At 34.8% G+C, this 22,974-nt stretch overlaps 1 protein-coding gene across 12 annotated transcripts in view; it reads right to left on the bottom strand.

The window, feature by feature from the left end:
• PTK2 (protein tyrosine kinase 2) overlaps nt 1–22,974 on the bottom strand; it is a 426,082-nt gene that overhangs the window by 232,246 nt on the left and 170,862 nt on the right. For all 12 annotated transcript variants that reach the window (XM_056823019.1, XM_056823011.1, XM_056823017.1 and 9 more), the window contains one exon: nt 8,985–9,072. In XM_056823019.1, coding sequence (XP_056678997.1) covers nt 8,985–9,072 — 88 coding nt within the window. The remainder of the gene's footprint in view (nt 1–8,984; nt 9,073–22,974) is intronic.

The following is a 22,974-nucleotide window of genomic DNA, read 5'->3' as shown; positions in this document are numbered from 1 at the left end:
TATGATCTGCCCACACTTTGGCAGGAGTCTGACACTTTTATTTTATATTATCTAACTTCAATGAACTAACATTCTAAAAGTTTTCATCTCTTCTCTCCATTCTTATTTTGTAGATGAAACGTTACTACTAATGATTAGATAGATTTAGACAATCACTTATAGGAAACAAAATTTTAAGGAGCCAATAAATTATGCATCTGTTTCTTCAAATGCCAATGAGGTCACACTTCCTCCATTTGTTGCAGTTGGTATTTGACCTACAATAGCAATCTCAAACAATTCTGTGTTAATTATCAAGGCTTTAGAGTTTGTAAGTCAGTTCTCTATAAAGTATTGTGTAGAACAGAATGGATAAAAATTATCCCTTCTGTCAAGATGTTCAAATCTCCAGATGTCTGTTATATATGCTTCTTTTCAAGCTTTTGATTAAGTAAAGTCAAACCACTTTGGATATATCTGGTATTGAATCAATTGGGCATGCTTTTCCAAATGCTAATTATGCAGTTACCATCCCCCTATTTTTCTTTCTACACAGCCATATGGAAGATCGTTTTACAGTTCAATCAGACAGTAATTTGACTACCATTGTTCATTGTTTTTTTTAAATTACATTATTTGCTGTATTCCTGTAATTAAATGACTAATGCGCACAATTCTGATATCTGGATTTTTTTCCCCATTTCATTTTAGATGAATCAGGGAGAGGGCCTAAAAGCAGACTAGCTATCAGTCAGATAGCAAATTGCATATTCCTAACCAGAGATTAAGTAGAGCAGGTCCTTATAATAAATTTTTTGTACTAGTTTATAATATAATTAGAGAATAGTAAGGAAATTTCCCTTTTTCCATTTTTCTCCCATTATTTCCACAGATAACACTGACCTTTTGTTCTTGTACGTAAACTGTATAATTTTATATAACTATGAAGTAACCTATTGGTATTCTTGTATTGTAATAAATCTATATATTCATCTGAGCAGTATAGTCACTTATATTCCAAGTTTGGCTTTATCACATATATTGAATATCTCTAAAATAACTAAATTTTTACTTTATTACTATAAAATTATTTGATCATCATAATTTCTTTCAAACCATATGTTTATGGTTTATGAAGTACTATCCAGATACATGTATAATTTTATAGTTTTTATTTATGAAAGGTTATCCTGTGACTTTGATAAAGCTCATTACAATCTCAATTAAATAAAAAAAAATTTTTTTTCTGAAAAACTCATGAACTGACACAAAAAGAAGCTAGAATAACCTGTAAAACATATATATACTCTGGCAACAACATAAACAGAAAGAACAACAATAAACCTCCCCCTCCTCAGAAATCTGTATACTGATAATGGCTGACCCAAAAGAAGAATTTAGAAAGTAGATTGTCCTTTCCTTATAGTAAAAGTGGGGGAATCTTGTGTGAACCTATTCTTTATAGATTTTGGATATCAGGAATTTATTTTACTTTTTAATCAAAAGAAATATAAGGCCTCACTGAAGCTTAGGTAGTTGGGAAGTGAAATGGTCATACCTGTACATTAGCAGAGCAATTTGGCAGAGAGGGTAGAGAGGGAAAGAGTCAAAGAAGATAGGCAAATTAGGAGACTGACTCAATATTCTCAGCAAGAAATGATAAAGCCCTGAAGTAGGGTGAGGGTCATATAACTTATAAACACTAGCAGACACAATTACTGGTTTTGGATTCTGAAAACTTTCAATAGTTCTGTAACAAAAATTATGTAATAGTGGATGGTTTGCTGGATAAGGGAGATGAATAAAGATATTTTGGAAATAAATGTAATTTTAAAATGAAGAAGCTAATAAAAACATTTCAAAAGCATGTTAGCAATAAGAACAAAACTTAGAGGACTGAAAAATTGTAATCATGTAACAGTATACTGCTTCTGTATTGACCTCAAATGTTATACAGGTCATTGTAGATGGTAGATAAACACATCAGTTAGTTGAAAAAATATTTCTCTATACACAGCAAATTTGTAGTGATAATAAAAAATAGTAAAATTTAATACTTGTGTAGATGTGGAAAGAGGCACAACAATATACCACTGAAGGAGGTACGAACTGGTTTGACCTTTTAGAAGGCAATTATACATTAAGAACTCCAAAAATATTCATACCTTTCAATTCAGTGACCCCACAACCTAAAGAAGTTATTGATAAGAATAAAATAAAATCCATCTGCATAAAAATGTACCTAACATAATTAGTAATAGTTGCTAAAACTAAAAACAAATTATGCTCAACAAGTTGAGAATAGGTGAACAAATTAGAGCACATGTGTGTATTTTCTCTGGCAAGGTATATATTGATAAGACTTAATATTTCTTTTAGTCTGTCTTCTTCCTCACTGCTGAGTGATGTAAGACCTTACATCTTACATCTCCTAGAGAATAGCTGTCCTGATTGGAACTTAGGAAAGGCACAAGGATATGGTTATGGATTATGGAATCAGATTTAGGCTAGTTGCTGAGGAAAGCATTACATAAAGCACATCCAAAAAGAGAATGGCATTAAATTCATTTCTATACTGCCTGTTAGATTTAAGTTGATAAACAAAAATCAGTGACTGGTCAGGAAAAAACTTGTCCAAATTGAAGGTCTGTTTTATAGTCATGTTGGAAAGCTATATGCATTTATTTCAAAGTTGTTGCCAGTCATACATCATTATAACTAGAAGAGACATTAGTGATTATCTAGTCCCATCCTTTTACCCTGACATCAAGGAAATGAAGGCCCATAGGGTTGAAATAAGGAGGCTTTGGTTTCACAACAAGTGACAAGAGCTGGGGTTCAAAATCAGAGGTCAAGAAACCCAGTCCTGTCCTATACTGAGGCAAGAATCTCCTTGACAATAACAGTGCTGGACTAAAGAAGTCTAGGGAGGGTGAAGCCAGTAATTCCCCAAACCACCTATTAGATTTTTTAAAGATTCCAAGGGTTAGGAAGTTTTCTTTCACTTGTAGTTATAATCTACCCTTCTTTCTACAACTTCTACTCCTAGTTCTGCCCTTTGGGATCAGTAACAACAAATCTAATCCCTCTTCTAGAGAACAACTCTCTTTGTTCCTTTTAAGTTCTGGTTCTTTCCATTATATATCACCCTCACTCTTCAAAAAATTTTTTGAAGTATATATGTTTTGGAATCCAAAAGTTTTTTCTTGTCATCTCAATGGTGACAAGTATTTCTCCTTTGAAGGTAGAATTTTTTTCCATAGCCAAAGATCATTCAGAATCAAGGTAAATATAGAGAACAAACTGAGCTAACTCCTATGTTTCATAAGCAGGCTCAAAAGGAAATTTCAAAAGTTTGCCTTCCTTCCCACGTTTTTTTTATAACAGTAATGTCACTAGAATATATATGGTATGACTTCTCAATACCTCTAGCCATACTTCATTATATTCCCTAGTCCTCTCCATACCAACCTGTCCCTTCTTCCCCACTTTCAGTTCTGAAATTAATCAAATCAGGGAGTGTATATAGTTCTAACTAACTAACTAACTAACTAGAAGTCCCCCTGAAAAGTATTTCTCAAACTATTTCCATATGGCTCCACTCACCATCTTTCCTTGCAACTTTCCAAGGTAAAATATTTTTCTTCAGTCACCACTCTACTATGAGTATTCACTTCTGCTATAAGAATGAAAAGCATCCTGTTGAAGGCAGGAACCACTTTCATTTTTTAAAATCAATGTACTCAAGTTGTTTGCATAGTATTTAACAAATAGTATGGGATTATACATTGTCTTACATTCATTTATTTGAGGTGAAGAAAATTTCTTCTTATGAAATAAACAGTGGTATTGCTGTTTGTTTGTTTTAAACTCTTTTAAAAAAGGAATAAAATAACTTTTATTGCTTTATAGCACTATATCACATTACTCTGTCATAATAATAATAGCTCACATGTATATAGCATTTTAATTAAAATTTATTTATAAGCAACAAATATATAAGAATTAATATTTCTTCAGTATTTGAATATTTCTAAATAACTTTATAGTAACTATGTGGCAAATTTATAGATAAGGTGACTTGCTCAAGGTCACAAAGACCAACAGATGAGAACAGAAGTAGATTTTTGAACAAGCCCAATGCTTTCTTTACTATACTAAGTGATCTCTCATAAAGAACTGAAAAAAAAATCCAGAATATAATGATGAAATGCAAAAGGATTAGTAAATATACCTGTAAAATTACTAAACAGTGTACTTTAATATTTAATCCTATAGTTAGAAAACAAGATTCTCTGAAATTATCAGAGAAAATAGGGCAAGCTAGTAACAGTATGACATAATGAAACAAAGTCGACAATTCTACAGTTTGAGGCAAGAATTGGAATTCAGAAAATGAACACTATAGTATGACTTTTGTTAAGCATTTGAAAAATGACTGTTCCTAAAGAAGTTTCCAAAGAAAATAAGCAAAGCAAATTCAAGGCTAAATCTGAACAAAGAAATTATGAAAAGAGTGATGATAGGAACTTTAGAAGTGAGTTAAATCTCTTACAATAACTGGGTAGTTCTTAGAACATGAGAATGAAAGGGACTTTGTAAGCTGTCTAGTTCAATTTTTAGTTGAAGCATTAATTGGTTCATTCTACATCTCTGACGAAAGGTCACATAAACTTCTTTCAATGTAGAGGCAGGTTCTCTGTTCTAGTGACATCACTGATTATACCAATAATTTAAGAAGAATATTGATAAAAGAGATGAATCCAGAAAAAGGCTGCTTTGAAAGGTAAGTTTTCATCATAAGAATTCTTCAAAAAGTGACAGGATTAAACTTTTGCCAGCATCACACTAGTGAAGAGAGTAATTCATACACCTAGTTCTGATGAAATAAAGTACTATTTAGGTATTTTCCAACTGTAAGGCAAATTTCATCTAACTATAAAACTTTTAATAGCCAAGTTCTTTACTTCCAAAAGCTAAGAAATTCTTTAAGAAGTTGGTTTTCCCCCTCTACACCTTGCTCTTGGTTCATAACATTTCAACTACTGAGAGCTAATCTGTTAAAAACTTTATAATGTTTGGTATAAAGAAACTAGGTTACATATGTGATTATAATTATTATAAGCCTTTCCAACTACAAAATTTTGCATGATTATATGCTGTTAAGAAAAGTAGCATGGCATACTAGCTAGAGGCTTTGAAGCTAGAAAGATGTGTTCAAGTTGTGCCTCTGATAACCCATTGATTGTGTGACCATGGAGAAGCCACTTAATTTTATAGTGCTCTAGGCCAAAGGCATCAGTCCCGTGGTTACAACACTCCCAAGTATAGCTCAATTATATTAAAATGTAACTGGAAAATATGTAACTAAACAAATACAAAAAATACAGATAATATTAATATGTAATTTTGTATGTCAGTATGTGACCTGCACAGATCACTGGAAGTAGAGTTTAGTGGCCCTTGTTTCTATTCAAGTTTAATACCACTGCTAGAGGAAATGCTCCAAGACTAGAAATTGTAGAGAAGGTGCCAATCCGGACTGGTAGGAGTTTCCTAACCAAGAATTACTCAAATTAATCCACAGGTTCAAGGTTTATCTCTATGTGGTCACGAGTGCATCTTTAGCAAAATTTAGCTCAGATGATCCTGCAAATCACACCCACAAAAAAAGGATGTCCTGCAAACCACTAATATTTCATCTCATTTTGTTAATTTGGCACCATAAACATACTTGAAGTTGTTTATCAACAGGTTTTTTTACTTAATGGAATTATTGTTATAAATGTGTTACTACTCTCCACCTTTCCTTTGCTATGCTCTCAGCTGGAAACTTCATACTTAATCAGAAACAAAATCAAAGTCACTTTTACATCCCCCTGACATCTTCCTCTGCAGAGTTCTTCTTTTATTCCAGCCTATGAAGACAAAGTGGCCCTTTTATTTAACAAGTCCATCCCCTTCTACATACACTCTTTCTTATCCATTCCATCTTTTCTAGAATATTGTTCCCTCCACTATTCATTCTTTCACTCTAATCTTTAATGTTTACTTATCTATTGGCTTCTTCCTAGCTGTCTACAAGCACAGTCAAACCCCCTCATTATAAAAACAAAACACTTGAACCTATATTATACTCACCAAATATCTCCTTCTACCTTTGCTCCCTTTCTCAAATTTCGTTAAGAAAGCTACCTAAGACTTGATGTCTTTACTTCCTCCCTTTTCACTGTTTTCTAAAGTCTCTGCAAAATGATATATAACCTCAATTAACTGAAAATTTTGCTCTAAAGTTATTAATGATCTCTTAATTGCCACATCAAAAGGTCTTTTCTCAACCTCTTTTCCTTCCAGAACTCTGAAGCATTTGACACTGCTGAACACCTTCTTTACCCCAAGTTTTTGTGGCATTGTTCATTGTATTCCCTTTTCCTTTCTTATCTCTCTTGAGTTTCATTTGCTTAATCATTGTCCACTTTAAGCCAACTCATACACTACTCACAAACCCAAAGGCTCTGCCCTGGGCTTTTCCCCCAACATTCTCTGGCTTGGTAATCTCATCTACTCTACTATTCTACTCATCTATTTAATAGTATTTATTACTATTCTACTCATCTATCTACTCATCTATTTAAGTATTACTTCAATGCAGATGATTCCCATTTCAATATATGTAGCCCTAGTCTCTCTCAATTGTCAATTGTATCTTTCAAATTAGATGTCCCATACATACTTTGAGGGGAATATGTCAAAACAGAATTCATTATCTTTCCTTAAAACCCCCCTTTTCTGAATTTTTCTATTATTGTTAAGTTTAACAATAACCCAGGTTTTCAAACTCAATGCCACACTCAACTCTTCTCTCACTAACTTGAAAAATCCAATTAGTTAGCAAATATTGTAATTTCTCTCTTTAAATCTCAGGTAAGGGAATGAGCATTTATATAGCACCAACTATGTACCAGAAACTGTGCTAAGTCCCTTTAATAAATATTACTTCACCTGTTCCTCACAACAAGTCTAAAATAATTCCATTTTATAGGTGAAGAAATTAAAGCAAAAATATATTAAATGACTTTCCCAGGGTCGTACAGTAAAGTATCTGAGGTTGGACTTGATCTCAAGTCTTCCTAACTCCAGGCCCAGTATTCGATCTACAATGCTACCAGCTTGCCTCAACTCACAAGAGCTATGACGGCAGTTCAGGTCCTAATCACCACTTAGGTGAAATACTACAATAGACTACACCTACCTGATCTCCTTCACTCAATCTGTCCCTCAAAGAGTTACCTGACTGATTTTCCAAGAGTGAGAGTTCGATTCCATCACTCCCTAATTAGTAACTAATATATCCTTTCTAACATACTATCAAATAAAATGTGATGATGGACAAGTCTCTTCACCAATGTCTTCAGTTTCCTCAATTGTAAAACAAGGGCAATAACACTTCCTTCCAGGGAATGTAAATCTTGAAATTTCTCAGACTTGTGAATGTTAAAAATTTCCACATTGAGGAATCCTCCATTGGAACAAATTCCCTACTGGAAACATTCCCCATTTTGATGTCAGAACTTGCCAGGATCAGAAATGGGAGGACCTCTACTCCACCCCTACTTAAGACTGCTTTAGGGGAGAAAACTCCTTGCTATGGGAGGACCTCTACTCCACCCTTAAGACTGCTTTAGGGGAGAAAACTCCTTGCTAAACAATGAAAGTACTTGGACCCATGCTTATAATAAGGCAAGGAGTTCTTTGAGCCATGCCTGTTTTTTAGAATTGATACAATGGGATGCTAGGTACCTAAAAGGGTGGGCAAGTTTTCTCTTAATGAGATTAGTCGACTCATCTGTGTTTTCTCTGGTTCAGACTTACTGAGGGGATTAGTTGACTTATCAGGAATTCAGATGGGCTGTCCTTTAGGAAACATCTACGGTGATTGGTAGATGGAAGAACTTAGGGGAGGTGACATAGGAAAAAAAACCCTATATAAGAAAAGGTATCTCTTGAGCAAAGGAGGCTTGGAGATCCTTGGAGATAGATCCTTTTGGAGGAGGCCCTTTGAAAATCTCTTGAGAAGAAGTCCCTTGGGAGGCTGACTCTGGCTGGAACTCCCTCTGGGGAGACTCTCTTCCCCAGACATCCTTGCTTAAGACAAATCTTGTGGTGAGTGATAAAAGACTGACTGACTGATCTCTCTCTCTTAAGATTCAGGCCTAGGCCATGTTGGCTTAAGGCCCTTCATACTTACTTCCTTTTTCTCTCTTTCCTTTAATTCCTCATTGTATTATTAATTAAATTCTCTATAAAACCCAGTTGACTTGGGCATATTCATAATTTGGGAATATATTCCCTGGCGACCACCTTATATTTGATTTAAAACCAAGACACTGTAGTGAAACCTATTTTCTGTGGTCAAATTTACTCACCCACTCTTATATTTATCACAATTTATATCTTCCACTATTTAACTCATTACAGTTTACAACATCAACCATTTTAATTATCACAGTTTATGGCAGACAACTAATTTTAAATGTAACAGTTTAAGCCATATAGTATTTTAAATCTAACAGGAAGTTGTGATAATCAAATAAAATAATGTTTGCAAAGCACTCAGCACAGTACCTGGCATATAATAGGTATTTAATAAACACTTGTTTCTTTCCTTCCATGATGAAAAATGATCATAATTTGCATCCCTCTAATTATAAGCTTTCTTAATTTCTCATATGGAGACAGATATACTAAAAAGGGCACCACATTTGGAGTGAAAGGGACTGGATTTAAATACCACACCTGTTACTTATGACTTTAAAAATGTTAGATGAAGTCATGTAACCTTACCAGACCTCAGTTTCTTCATCCGTAAACTGAAAAAGCTAAGCTATACAATCTATAGCTCCTTCCAACTCTATATCCTATAACATGCCTAACAGTACATATTATGCATACAGAAGGGGCCAAAGCCTCAACAACCAAATGAAAACAATAATGGCTTCATGTACCTGCTGATAAAAGAAATTCAAAGTTGGCTTGTCTTCTGTAAACTGGTTCAGAAATCCTTTTGGCAAGTAACGAATTCTCAACTCATATCTAGAAGAGTAAAAAAGAACAATCAAGTTAGAAATAAAGATTATGAAAATTAAATCTATAAAAATAATTCATGCAAAATAGGAGTTCATAAACTTTTCTTCAAAACCCTATTAGTAATATATTTTAAGTATTGTTACTCCCATTTTGTAGAGAAGGAAATTGTGGCTTAGAAAGATCAAGAGACTTGCTGAAGGTCTCATAAGTAGAAAGCATTGATTGAAAAGTCAGGACTTACACCCAAATTTCTCTTAACTCCTAACTTGGGATCTGTTATATTATACCAGTGTCTCTCTACTATATTACAGGTACCATATTACTATAATTATGTAATTATCAATATTAAATATATCAATTCTGTATCCTAAGATTGAAATGTAGAATATAGCCATAAGAACTATTCATTTGGTCTAAAGGAGCTATTTTAAACCTTTATAAATTTTAGCTAGAATGGGTTCAATACAGTGAAAAGAAAACTGGTTCTAGAAGCAAAGACCATGAATTCTTAATCATATCTTTATTTTGGGCTTTAATTTCCCTATGAATAAAAGGAGGGATTGGACTATATGACCTCCAAGAAACTGATTTTTTTACTTTGCAACATAGTACAGACTAGGAAAAAATAGATTTGTGAGTTTTAGAGAGGAAGATTTAAAATAATTCTAGGGTTGGAAAAGACATCTGAAATCACAAATGAATGAAAAATGACTTATTAAGTGCTTACAATGGGAAGCACTGTTAGAAGTGTTGGGGATACAGAAAGAAGAGTAAGAGTTATTCTAATAGAGAGAAAATACATGTTAAGTATTTTAGTTCTTAGTGAGATGGGAAGACCTTTGATGTTAATGCATCTTTAGTACTGTTTCCAATAATAAAATTAAATTCATTAAAGATATTGAAATTTTTTCACCACAAGGACTTTGGTAATGCAAAATTTCTGCTCTAGATCTTCAGTAGTTGGGGTGGCTTAGGAAGCAGGGGCTATGTGTGGTACCAGCAACAACAATTGCCAGGCCATATATCCATGAGTGATACTTCCCCTCAACAGTGGCTGAAGGTATGAAGTAGGGGTTGGGGAGGTAGAAGCAGAGTTTGTAATCTTGTGGATATTACTATTCATGGAGCTCTAGGACAAAGAGTCTTGGAATGGCTCTAGTGGAGTATGATGGGAGGTGGTCATCAAAGTAGAAGTGCTGGTTGGGTCTGCCTAGCACATGCTACTTTTTTGACCCTCAGGTAGACTTGCTTCTTCCACTTGACTTGCTTGGCTCTTGATGGTAGTTACTAAGCAGGTGGTGTTGGTGGGAGCCAGAAAAGAGGGCCTCTCCATCACAAAGTTTCTTCCCCTGGATTGCTGCTATAGTAGCCAGGTAGAAGCAGTTCAATCCATAATTAAATAGGAAACCCAAATACAAGTGGCCTCAGAGTATTCAATAAGGCAGTCAAGCAAAATAAAGCACTGAAATTCACACATAGCACAGGGCAAAGACCTGAGTTTTAATACCTCCTCACTAGAAATATGACCCGGGACCAATGATTTAATTTTCTCAAGGCTCAATTTCCTCATCTGCAAAATTGGGGCAATAATAGTACCTATCATATAAAGTGCCATGAAAATTAAAGGGCCATATGTAAACCTGAAAGATGCAAATATAATAAAAATTATTATCCATTTGAAGATGTCTAGTGATAAAAAATTCAAAGGTGGTACATGCCACTTTTGGACAGCTGCCAATCAAATTAGCTTCAATGAATCTACCTTCTCTCATTACATCTAGTTCTGCCCTCTAAAGTCAAGCAGAACATGCCTGATCCCTTTTCTATATGACAGCCTTTATGATACTTGTGGATAACTACTATTTCTCTTCGGAGTCTTTGCTCCTCTACACCAAAAACAAAAATCCAGTTTCTTTAAATGATCTTAAAAAAAAAAAAAAGTTTCCTAGGATTATTTCAGAAAAAAGCTGAAAAGACCTATGTGAACTGATGCAGAATGAAATAAGAAAAGCCCAAAAAAAATGTACTAAGTGACAATAATACTGTACAATGATCAACTGTGAAAGACTTAGCCACCCTTAGCAATATAAGGGTCTAGGACAATTCTGAAGGACTTAAGACAAAGAATGTTATCTATTTTGACAGAAAGAACTATTGTAATCTGAATGCAGAGCCCCTTCTCTATTCCCTCCTGGAGCTGACAAGCAATTCTACTGGGTTATATATGTCTCATTGTTTATAACCTATTTTCCATTTTATTCATATTTGCAGTAGAGTGATCTTTTAACATCAAAACCCTAATCATATCCCCACTGAACTATGTGATTGATCATGTTTTTCTTCTGTGTTTCTGCTCCCACAGTTCTTTCTCTGGATGTGGATGGCGTTCTCTCATAAGTTCCTCTGGATTGTCCTGGGTCATTGCATTGCTGCTAGTAAAAAAGTCTATTACATTCTGTTGTGTCATAATGTATAAGTCGCTGTGTACAATGTTCTCCTGGTTCTGCTTCTTTTGCTCTACATAAATTCCTGGAGGTCGTTCCAGTTCACATGAAAATCCTCCAGTTTATTATTTCTTTGAGTACAATAGTATTCCATCATCATCATAGACCAGAGTTTGTTTAGTCATTCCCCAATTGATGGACATCCCCTCATTTCCAATTTTTTGCTACCACACAGAGTACAATACTTTAGTCTATTTTTATTTGGGGGAGGAGGGTTGGTTTTATGTGAGTATTCTCTTACAACAATGAACAATTCAAAAGTATGTTTTACATGATAATACATGTATAACCCAAATCAAGTAGCTTACCATTTCTGAGAAAAGGAAGAAAGGGAGGGAAAGAGACAATTTGGATCTTATTTTGGATCCGCGCATGTAGAAAATTGTTATTATATGTAATTAGAAAATAAAGTATCTTTTAAAAAAACTGTTTCCTAGCCTTTTAGGACTTTTTTTCTCTAAACATATTCTCATTAATCAAAATTAGGAAACAATCCAAACAATAAGAGCTACATGACCTTGAAAGTGAGTCATCAGCATCTCTTTGTATCTTATCTTTATATATTATAAGAGTTAGTCAAAATGACAACAAAGATTATATTTTCACTCTAAAATTCTACATTTCCTATTTTAGTTAAGATAATTAAAAACAAATTATTTTACTTCACAATATTAACAACCAAAAACCCCTTGACATGTGTTATCAGTTTTCTAGAATGTACTGTAATGTATCCTAACAAATGAGAAACTTAAAAAAATTAAGGCTTCAAGTCACAAAACTATAAGATTAAAAGAAAGAAGAGAATTTGGAAACTGCTTCAACCAATCATGTCATCTTAAAGAGATTGAAGAGCAGAAAGTTAAAGTAACTTGGTCCAACTTGAAGTTCTAAAATGGTCAATAAGGAACAGCTTCCATTAAATAAATTTAAAAGGTATCATTCAGATTCTTTTGTTCATTGGTATTGTTCCTATTAAAAATAGCACGAAAAAATTTGGCTGATTAGTGGTGCTTTTAAAAATGATTATCTAGAAAAATCCAAGCAATGTAAATGAATTAACACAGCTAAAAAACTACCTCAACCAGCAAACACAAGTGAAGAAATATGGCATCCAAGACAAGAAAATATGTGCTGTAAAAAAAGGAGAAAATATACTAAAGCAAACAGAGACAGAAAATGGCAGGTGCACAAGACCAACTAAATACAAAGAAGGTCTATGCTTGAATTGACAGAGTTTGATGAGAGTTGACTGGTTCTCAAAAATGTTTGAAAGGGGGTAAAGTTAAAATTTTTTGGTGAAAAATCTGACTACTGTTATTTTTTAAAAGGCAACTAAGAAAATATCAATTACTAATCTATATACCAGCTCCCCCTCTTTAAAATTTTCATAAAAATAATTTATACATTCAATGTGTGCATTGTTAATTAAGGTTTGAGAAAGAAACAAGCAGTCTTCTACAAATTGGAAACTATATATTTTACAGCTATTTAATTGACTAAAGCACTTAATTCAAAAGATGCTATCTTAGTCTCTCTTTTCAAAACCTGTCTTACATCAATTTGTCAAAATAACAACAGCTAGCATTTAATAAGGCACTTTTAAGGCTTGCAAACCACTGTGCATTTTATCTCATTTGACATGAAATTCTTTAAAAAATATAACCACAAGAGACATTTTGCTTGATATTCCTCTACTTAGGACAGATTGCATAAAACCTCCTAACAATTCAGAGCATCCAAAAGGTAATTCAAAATGTCTCAAAAGAGCCTGACCTATTCTCATAAAAAAAAAAATAAAACATCACATTGCTCCATTATTATCTCTACATTAGATAGACATTGAAAATATATGGTGACTTAGAGGAGGAGGAAAATAGGTTGAGTTGTCTCTATTAGTTAACAGGAATTTATTAAGCACTATTTGCCATGCACTATGCTAAGCAGCATCATAGACACAAAGAAACAAACAAAAAAATAATCCTAAAAGAATTTATATCCTAATGAGGAAGATATACAAAAAAATTCATACAAATAAGATATAAAGAATATAAGTGAAAAGTAATCTCAAATAAGATAGTAATAACAAGAAAGTGAAAAAGTAGAGGAACTGGCTAAAAGTCTCCTGAAAAAAGTGAGATGCGAATATATGCTTGGAAAAATTTGGGAAGTCAGTAAGTAGAAGTGAGGGGGAGCAATCTAGGCATAGCAAAGAGTAAGTTAAAAGACAGCAAATCAGAAGATGCAGTGTTGCAATTGAAAAACAGCAAGAAAATAAGGATAGCTAGATCTAAATACATGAAGGAAAATAAAGAAGACTAGAAAGGTAATAAGGGGTCAAATTGTAACAAGTTTTAAGAGCAAGAGGATTTCATATTTGATCTTGGAGGCAAGAAGGAGTCACTGAGGTTTATTAAATAAGGGAGGTAATACAGTATTTCTAGTGACTATAAAGTTTCTTCCTGACACAAAATGTGTATGTATTTTACAACAGCCAACAGAAATCTCAAACTCATTATCTTTCCCCCAAATCTTAGCCCTCTCCCAAACTTCCTTATTTCATTTGAAAGCAGCACTACTATTCTAGGATCTTTTAAGGGTTTTAAACTTCAGTTTTAGTATTAACTACTCAGTATCCCTCACTCTAAATATCCAATCAGTTGCCAAATCTAATCTTCTAATGTTCTAATCTTTCTCATCTGTTCCCTTCTAATGACTCACATAACATAGTTATGACTATAGTTCAAATACATATCACCTCTCTTGGACAACTATGATATACTCATAACTATCTTCCTGACTGAAGTTATCTCCATGTTCCAATTAATTAAAAAAAAAAAAAACCCAAACCTTCCATCTTGGAATCAATACTGTGTATTGGTTCCAAGGCAGAAGAGAGGTAAGGGCTAGGCAATGGGGATCAAGTGACTTGCCCAGGGTCACACAGCTGAGAAGTATCTGAGGCCACATTTGAACTCAGGACTTCCCATCTCTAGGTCTGGCTCTGAATCCACTGAGCTACCCAGCTGCCCCCAATCCAATTCATTTTAAGGACAATGGTCTATGTAATTATTAAGTATACATCTAACTTTTTTCCTCTTCCACTTAAGTTCCAGAAACTTCCTATTGTATATTGGATTAAATATAATTTTGTTATGACTTATAAAGACTTTCCCAACCTGGATTCAGCATGCTATTCCACTTTCTACTTATATACACATATATAACTACATACACACTATATACACTATATATGTACATACATATATATATATATATATACTATATACACATATAGTCATAAACACATATGCTCATAATTATAGAATTTATAATATAATTTTATATTACTTCTCTTACCTTCATCTATGACTTAATCAAAAGGAACTTCTTGCTATTCTTCATACAGATCACTATATTATCCCAGTGCCCTTGCATTGGTCCTTCCTCCATACTTGGAAGCACTCTCTCCTCATGTCCACTTCATGGAATCTTTTATTTCCATTAAGACTTAGCTAAAGTGTTACCTTCTACATAAATTTTCTTGGTCCTCGTAACTGTTAGTGTCCCTTCCTTCTTAAGCTATTTATTTTGAATATAATTACATGGACATACATATATATGCCCATATAGTTTCCCCTAAAAGAATTAAATTTCCTGGGAGCAGGAGCACCTTCATTTATGTATCCCAAGCAGCGAGTGTAATATGTTACATGATTGACAAAAAAGTGTACAAAGGATAAATGATGGATAATTCAGGAGTTCTGTTAGTATGTATACTTTGTCAAAAGATCTAGAGGGAGACCATCAGCTTTTAAAGATGATCCCCTCTGCACATGAATAATGGGGAGTTAATATCCAAGAGAAATAGCCAGAAAATAAGAGATTTCTAAGATCACCTCCCCCTTGATCAATTCAAGTCACCAGGCACAGAAAAATTAGATCTAAGACAACTAAAAGAACTGATGAATATAAACATTTGGGCATCCGTGATGATCCCTGAAAGATCATGGAGAATGGCAGGAATTGTTTCAGGAATGGGGAATAGCAAATGTCCTTATTTTCAAGAGGTAGAACAGAGGACATCTAAGAAAAAGCTTAACTTCAATCTTTTGCAAAATTCTAAAATTTATTATCAAGGAGATGGCTAGTAAATATCAGAAAAAGAAACCGTGATTGCAAAGAGCCAACATGACTTTTTTAGTTACTCTTATAATACGTTTGTAAGACTAGTATATCAGAAGAATGCTACAGATAAAATTCAAATATGTTTTAAAGCTATTTTATTTCTGAAATATTTCCTGCCACTTCTCCCTTCCAAGTCAAAAAGTCATCCTTTGTAAAAAAAAAAAAGATTTTAAAAGAAAAAAGTTTTACGTTTTTGTAGTTGTTTCTAAACAAGATTTTATCAAAGTATTTGACAAAAACTCTCATGACATCCTTCTGGAAAAGAGAAATGTGATCTGGACAAGAATGAATGAAACATTTATTAAATGCTTATTACATGCAAGAACTGAGAATACAAACTGAAAAGTAAGACAGTCTCTGTTCTCAAAAAACTCAAAGTTTAATAGAGGAGACAACACATATAGAAAGTTTCACCTACAAATTAAATGAAAAGGCTACATGACTCTCGGTTTGTAGTGGCAAAGTAGATGGAATTTCTATCTCCATCTCTTTTAGTGAATCTTCATCCAGATCATACCCTCTAATCATAGGTGTTCCTCAGGGCTCTGTCCTGACCTCACCTATCCTTCCCTTCTCCCTCTTATACTACTACTTGGTGATTTCATCAATACTTGGTGATTTTATCAACAACTAAGCTTTTGGAATCATCAGTAACAATGATAATTAAATCCTATCAATTTTGACCCAATTTTTCGAGTAACCTCTGATCATACACCTCAAACTAGATGTCCTATAGACATCTTAAAACTAAAAATGTCCAAAACCAAATTAATTACCTTTCTCCCTAGTCACTGCTTTGCCTCACACACCTTCCCCTAGTTTTGTGGAGAGAAAAACAACATATTCTCAGTCCCTCAGGAGTACAACATTGGAGTAATCCTAGACTCTACACTATCTCTCACCCTGTCCCAACTCCTATAGTCCAAACAACTTGTCAATTCCAGTTTTGCAATATCTTTCCTATATATCTCCTTCCCTCCTCAAACACTACTACCTCTCCAGTGGCTGTACTTTAGCCTGCCAGTAGGTCTACCTATCTCAAGTGCCTCTCTAGTGCAATCCATTTGCCACTAAAATTTCCCCCCCTAAAATGTGAACCTGACCAGAACAACGAGGAAGAGGGAGGGAGGGAGGGAGGGAGGGAGGGAGAGAGAGAGAGAGAGGGAGGGAGGGAGGGAGGGAGGGAGGGAGAGAGAGAGAGAGAGAGAGAGAGAGAGAGAGAGAGAGAGAGAGAGAGAGAGAGAGAGAGAGAGCGAGCGAGCACGCCAGGGAAAAGGGGAAAGGAGTCTCAAGATGATGGGCCTTTCCCGGAGGCTCACACCTCCAGAAAGGGCAAGAAAGGAAGTCAGCCTTTACAATCACCAAGGTGACCGTCTAAAAGGGAAACAGTCTGAGGTCTCCCACACGAGCTACTTCAGAGTCGAGTTCCACAGCCAAGACCGAGTATGTCTTTGTATGTCTCTGTTTCCAATTTTAAAAACCTTTTGCTCTTGTGTCACTTCCCCTAAATTTTACATCTACCAATCATAGCTGACACTCCACTCCAGGACTGTACACTCTTTCACACGTGGGTCACAGACCTTCCACTCAGTGCATGAAATGGGTGTTCACACCTTTTGTGGTTAAAATCCAAAATGGGTAGATCTCCATACTCAACTTTAAATACTGTGTTTACACTTTGGGAATTAAAATCTAAAAAATTGACAGGGAATTACAATTTAATCTTCACAGTCAAGGAAGTGCTAAGTACCTACATTGTTACAATCAGGAGAGAGCCAAATTCAATCTTCACACAATAAACTCCAGTGGCTTCCTATCACCTTCAGGACCAAATATAAAATGTTCTCTTTGGCATCTAAAACCCTTTATAACCTACCCCACTCCCACCCGACCTTTCCAGTCTTCTAATACTTTAATCCTCAACAGGTATTTTTCAATCCAATGACACTGGTTGTTCAATGAACAAGACATTCCATCTCTCAGCTCCAAGTATTTTCTTTGGCCATCTTCCAAGCCTGGAATATTTTCCTTCCTCCACTTTGACTCCTAACCTCTGTGGCTTACTCCAGTCAGAACTAACATCTCTTGGGGGCAGCTGGGTACCTCAGTGGATTGAGATCCATGCCTAGAGACGGGAGGTCATAGGTTCAAATCTGGCCTCAGATACTTCCTAGCTTTGTGACCCTGGGTAAGTCACTTAACCCCCATTGCCTAGCCCTTACCACTCTTCTGCCTTAGAACCAACACACAGTATTGATTCCCAGACGGAAGGTAAGGGTTTAGATTAAAAAAAAAAAAGAAGAAGAAGAAGAACAAAAAGAACCAACATCTCTTCTACAGGAGACCTTCTCCAACCCATCTTAATTCCTGAGTCTTCTATCTTTTGATTATTTCTAATTTGTCCTATATACATCTCACTTGTACATATTTGTTTGCTTGCCGTATTTCTAATAAGATTTTGAGCTCCTTGAAATTAGGGACTATCTTAAACCTCTTTTAGTGTGTGTATACTCCAATTAGCACAGTTCTTGAAACATAGTAGGCACTTAATAAATGCTTACTGACTGGCTTAATAACTGACAGCAAGACTTCAGAAGGAGTATAGAACAATGGTCAAATCTTAAATGGCTTCAAATATAACTTCATATAAATATCTTTTATCTTTGAAAAATTTTTTTCATTTTTTTCATTGAAAATAAAATTCAAAACAAAGTCTACTAATCTCTCTCCAAACCTAATAGTACCAATACTAATTTCTGCTTGCCTCAGTTTCTTCATATGTAAAATGGGGATAATAAAATTTATCTCCCAGAGTAATTGTGAGCATTAAATTATATAATAATTAAAAGATAGTTTAGCATAATGCCTGGTACTTAGTAAATGCCATATAAATTTTTGTTGTCATCATCATGCTTGGAAACCTCATATACCCTCAAGAGTACAAGAGGTTCCTAGGATCCAGTTGCGAAGAGACACAGCATTGCTCTTTCATTTTGGTTGGGGCGGGAATGGGACAACAACAAAGACAACTCCATCTTACCTATCTCCTTATTCCCTATTATCAGGGACATTAGGTACAAAGCTTGTCCCAGTAAAAAGATTCCAAAATGTGGAGAGTCATTGTTACCAATATGTTTTCCCCCTTTGTCTTAAAGGCAGTATCATGTAGGGGAAGGGAGAATAGATCTTGGATCAGAAAACCTGGTAGGGAAATCACTTAACTTCTCTCGCATTCTGGTTTTCAGTGTCCTCAATCATTTAATGAGGTTTGAAGAAATGACCTCAAAATCCCTTCCTCCTCTAAATATAGAATCCTTTGACAATTAATGCAATACAGAGATAATTTATATTAACTTATACATTATTCTACTGCATGCTTAAAATTTGTGTTCCATCACAACTTTAATAAATTTTATTCTAATAAAATACAAGCAAAAAAAACCACTCTAAACAAACCTGTGTAGGCTATTATCAAAAAACATGTGTTTTGGGGGAGAGATGGGGGTGAAGGGAAGGACTGGACCAGGAAGGACAATGTTTTTTTCTGTCACATTTGTTTTTGTTTTAAAGGAGGCCATTGTTACATAAATTTTGGAAATTGTTATCTTAGAGGAAACAGTGAACTCTGAATATTCCTAAGCAAAGTAATGGCAAAGGCAAGTCTGTGCTTTAGGACTATTAACTCTATTATCAACTCTACAGCTATATGTAATCATGTAAATAAAAAGATGGTTGAGTGCCCCAGTTGATGGGTATCCACTCAATTTTTAGTTCTTTGCCACCACAAAGAGAATAGTTGTAAATATAATTGAATATGTAGGTTTTTTTTTTTTATTTAGCATTTTTCATGGGAGATGGGAGGTCCTAGGTTCAAATCTGGCCTCAAACAATTCCTAGCTGTGTGACCCTGGGCAAGTCACTTTTCTAGATGATAAATGACCATTATGTTACATTTAGTATCACCTCCAACTCTTAAGAGCATTCTCCATGCTTTTGGGTATACCTCCAGAGTCAAGTAGTCTCTAGTGTATATGAACAGGAGGCTAAATAACTAAAACTATACACTCCCACCACTCCAATTAACCTGAAGAATCAGCCAATTAATCCAACAAATGTCAATAGGTATCCTTTGGGTATGACATAATTGTAATTTCTTCCTCTTTATTGAGAACAGTTTTTTTTTTCCTAAAACAAGGTACAAAGATTGTACAAAAAGAAATAATTTCTTATCTATCAAAAAGATTGATCTCATAACCTTACCATCCCTTTTTACTTTCTCCTATATGGTAAAATAGTCCAAAGAACTATCAACAACTTGTGCCAAAGTTAAACATTAATATACGAAGAATGTGGGCATCAAAGGTTCTTGGTAAATATTTATCACAAAACTAAAATTCATTGTTGGTATGGATGCCAATTTTTATTCCCATTTGAGAAGTAATAAAATACTTATTAAAATGTTATTGTTTATAAATTTAAGTGGCTTTCCTCAAATGTCCATATTTGACGACTCCTAAACAAACAAAAATTAAGAACACCTAAAACGTAAAATGATTTCAACAATCATTCTCCATTTTCTTTTTCTTTGTTCTCACTCCTGGTCCCCTACCTCTTTTACACTGAATATATTATAAATTAATATATTTTATATTTTAATATTAGGTAGTGGTAGTCACTCGGTGACCGAGAATGACAATAAACATTGGGTGCTCAGGGAGGGGTAGTATCTCTGGTATGGAGGGCTTGTCATGCCCTCCTAGGGCAGCTCTCCAGCCTCTGACCCTCACCTGACACCCAGCTCTCACGTGTGGCTCCCAGTAGTTGCTAGCATGCGGCAGCGGCCACACCCCGGGCAACGGCTTAGACAGGCCGGCTAAACTTTGTGAGGGTAGCCATCGGGTCGTCGACCCTGGTGAACCAGGGCTTTGCTCACCCAGCATGTGAAGACTGCTTGGGCGGAACAGGCGGAAGAAACCAACAAGAAGGTTCAACAGCTGAGAGGGTGACACAGCAAAGCACTGTGGAGTGCTTAGGGTGTGATGGAGCACAAAAGACAACACGGCCATCCAATGCAGCTGAGGAAGTCTCCAGGTGTAACGACTTTTCGTGCCACTGGACCCAGGCTTCCAACGCCGAGAGAGTGGGACTGTCTCTGTGCACCGACTTTTCCACTTAAATCTCTTAAACACACAAGTATCTTTGTGCACACTCATCTATCCTAAACCCGTCCACCTTCTTCAAGACCTGAGGCGATGGGGGAGTGGCGACGCAACAGGTGGAGGTGACCACTGGCAGTTATATTTTAATATTACACACATACATATATGTATATCTCTGATTTTTATCTGTGTGTGATATAGTTTATCTGTGACTATGTTTAATCCTCTCTGTGGAATATAAAACTGAGGGAGAGTAGTGGTTGTCATTCTTAAGTATTTGTGACCCCAATATTTGATACAGAGCTTTGAACATAATAATTGCTAATTATCCTTTTCTAATAAACCAAGCATCTGATTAAATTATGAAAACAAAGAGTGACAGACTAAGAATCAGAAAGCCTGACTTAAAATATTACCTCTATTGACTTCTATCAGAGTGACCTTGGATAAGTTTATCTCTCTGTGTGTTTTCATTTATAATTAGTGAATCAAAATAGATCCTCCTAATATCTCTTTCAGTTCTAAGTTCATGAGCCTACAAACATAAACATAAGTAATGCTGAAATATTTTTTACTAATGTGGATCACAATATAGAAAAATAACTGATAAAAATGCACTTTTCATCAGTTTTAATGAGTAATATTTAAAACAACATTCATTATAATATTGCACACAATAAATCTCATACTATAAATATCAGATGGTAAATAATATAAATTAAAAATTTTTTTAAAGTGAAAAAGTGAAGTGCCATTTTAGGAAGGAAAAAGCCAACCACCAAACCAGGCTTTCAATCACTGACTTGCTTTAAGACAGTGTTCTCATCTCAGTATTGATGGTTATTTTCCCCTTTGAAAAAGACACCTTTCTTCTACATTTTTTCCCCCAAAGAACTGGAAAAATATCCTCTTTGGCTTGTGAGGAACTGCTGACTAACATTTAACAACAGAGCGCTAAGGAGTAGAATGTGAGCTTCATCTTGATAGCAACTGAAATGCTCTTGTTTATTTGAATAGAAAGTCAGTAATTTGCATAAGACCTAAATACTCTGATTCTCAGAATCTAACTGATATTAATTCTCCTAAAATTGGCTCTCAAATCTCAGAATTTAGAATTCCGGATAGTTTTCAAAATATACACACATACATATGTATGTATATTTAGTAAAATCTCATTTATCTCACATTATTGGGGTGAGAGGGAAGGTTGCTTACCATGAAGTTAACTAAAACTTTGTTTAAAAACTTTCAACAAGTATTACTGGAAATCCTTCTAAAGTATAGTAAACACTATCCTTTCCTATCTTGAATATAATTTAACCTTTTCTTGAACACTAAGAGACAGCATCATACATATCAGTTATATGGCCTCAAAGACCAAAAAAAAGAGGAAAACAACAACACTAGGGGGTATACATGTATGCATGGTAATTTTTATTATTTTAAAAACTAAATATCTGTAAAAATGAGAAAATTGTCATTCGATAGAAACTGCTCATCTCAAACTTACCAACATTCTAGCCTTTTCTTAATCCTTATCCCTCTTGGCCCCACCATTTGATTCTGATGACCACAATCTCCTTTGGGATCTGGATTTCTGTTATTTTTTCTTTCTCTAAGCCTGTCTGGTTGCTAGTTTCCAATGTCCTTTGCTGCATCATTGTCCATATCATACCCTAACTTGTTAGGGTATTCTGAGAGTCTGCCTGAGGCCTTTTTCTTCTTACTCAACAACTTCAACAGTTTCTACACGTTTAATTTTCATGTCAGTATGGATGACTCCCAGATATATTTGATCAATTCTCATATCTCTTGATATCCAGTATTGTATTACCAACTACTTATTGGACATTTTGAGACTGATGTCCTGTAGGTATATCTCAATTCAATATAATCAAAATATAAACTCATTATTGCTCTCCAAAGTCTCAAACTCCTTCTGCCCACCTCCCTAATTCATTTCTAAACTTCCTCTTTTCTGTCAAGGATGCCATCCTTCTACCAGTCACTCGGGTTTGAAACCCTGGAATCATGCTTGAATTCATTTTCCATAATTTTAT

Source organism: Monodelphis domestica, chromosome 3 (assembly GCF_027887165.1).
Source record: "Monodelphis domestica isolate mMonDom1 chromosome 3, mMonDom1.pri, whole genome shotgun sequence".
NCBI classification, from domain to species: domain Eukaryota; kingdom Metazoa; phylum Chordata; class Mammalia; order Didelphimorphia; family Didelphidae; genus Monodelphis; species Monodelphis domestica.
The sequence above is the reverse complement of the archived record's forward strand: the minus strand, read 5'-3'. Positions and strand labels throughout refer to the sequence as shown.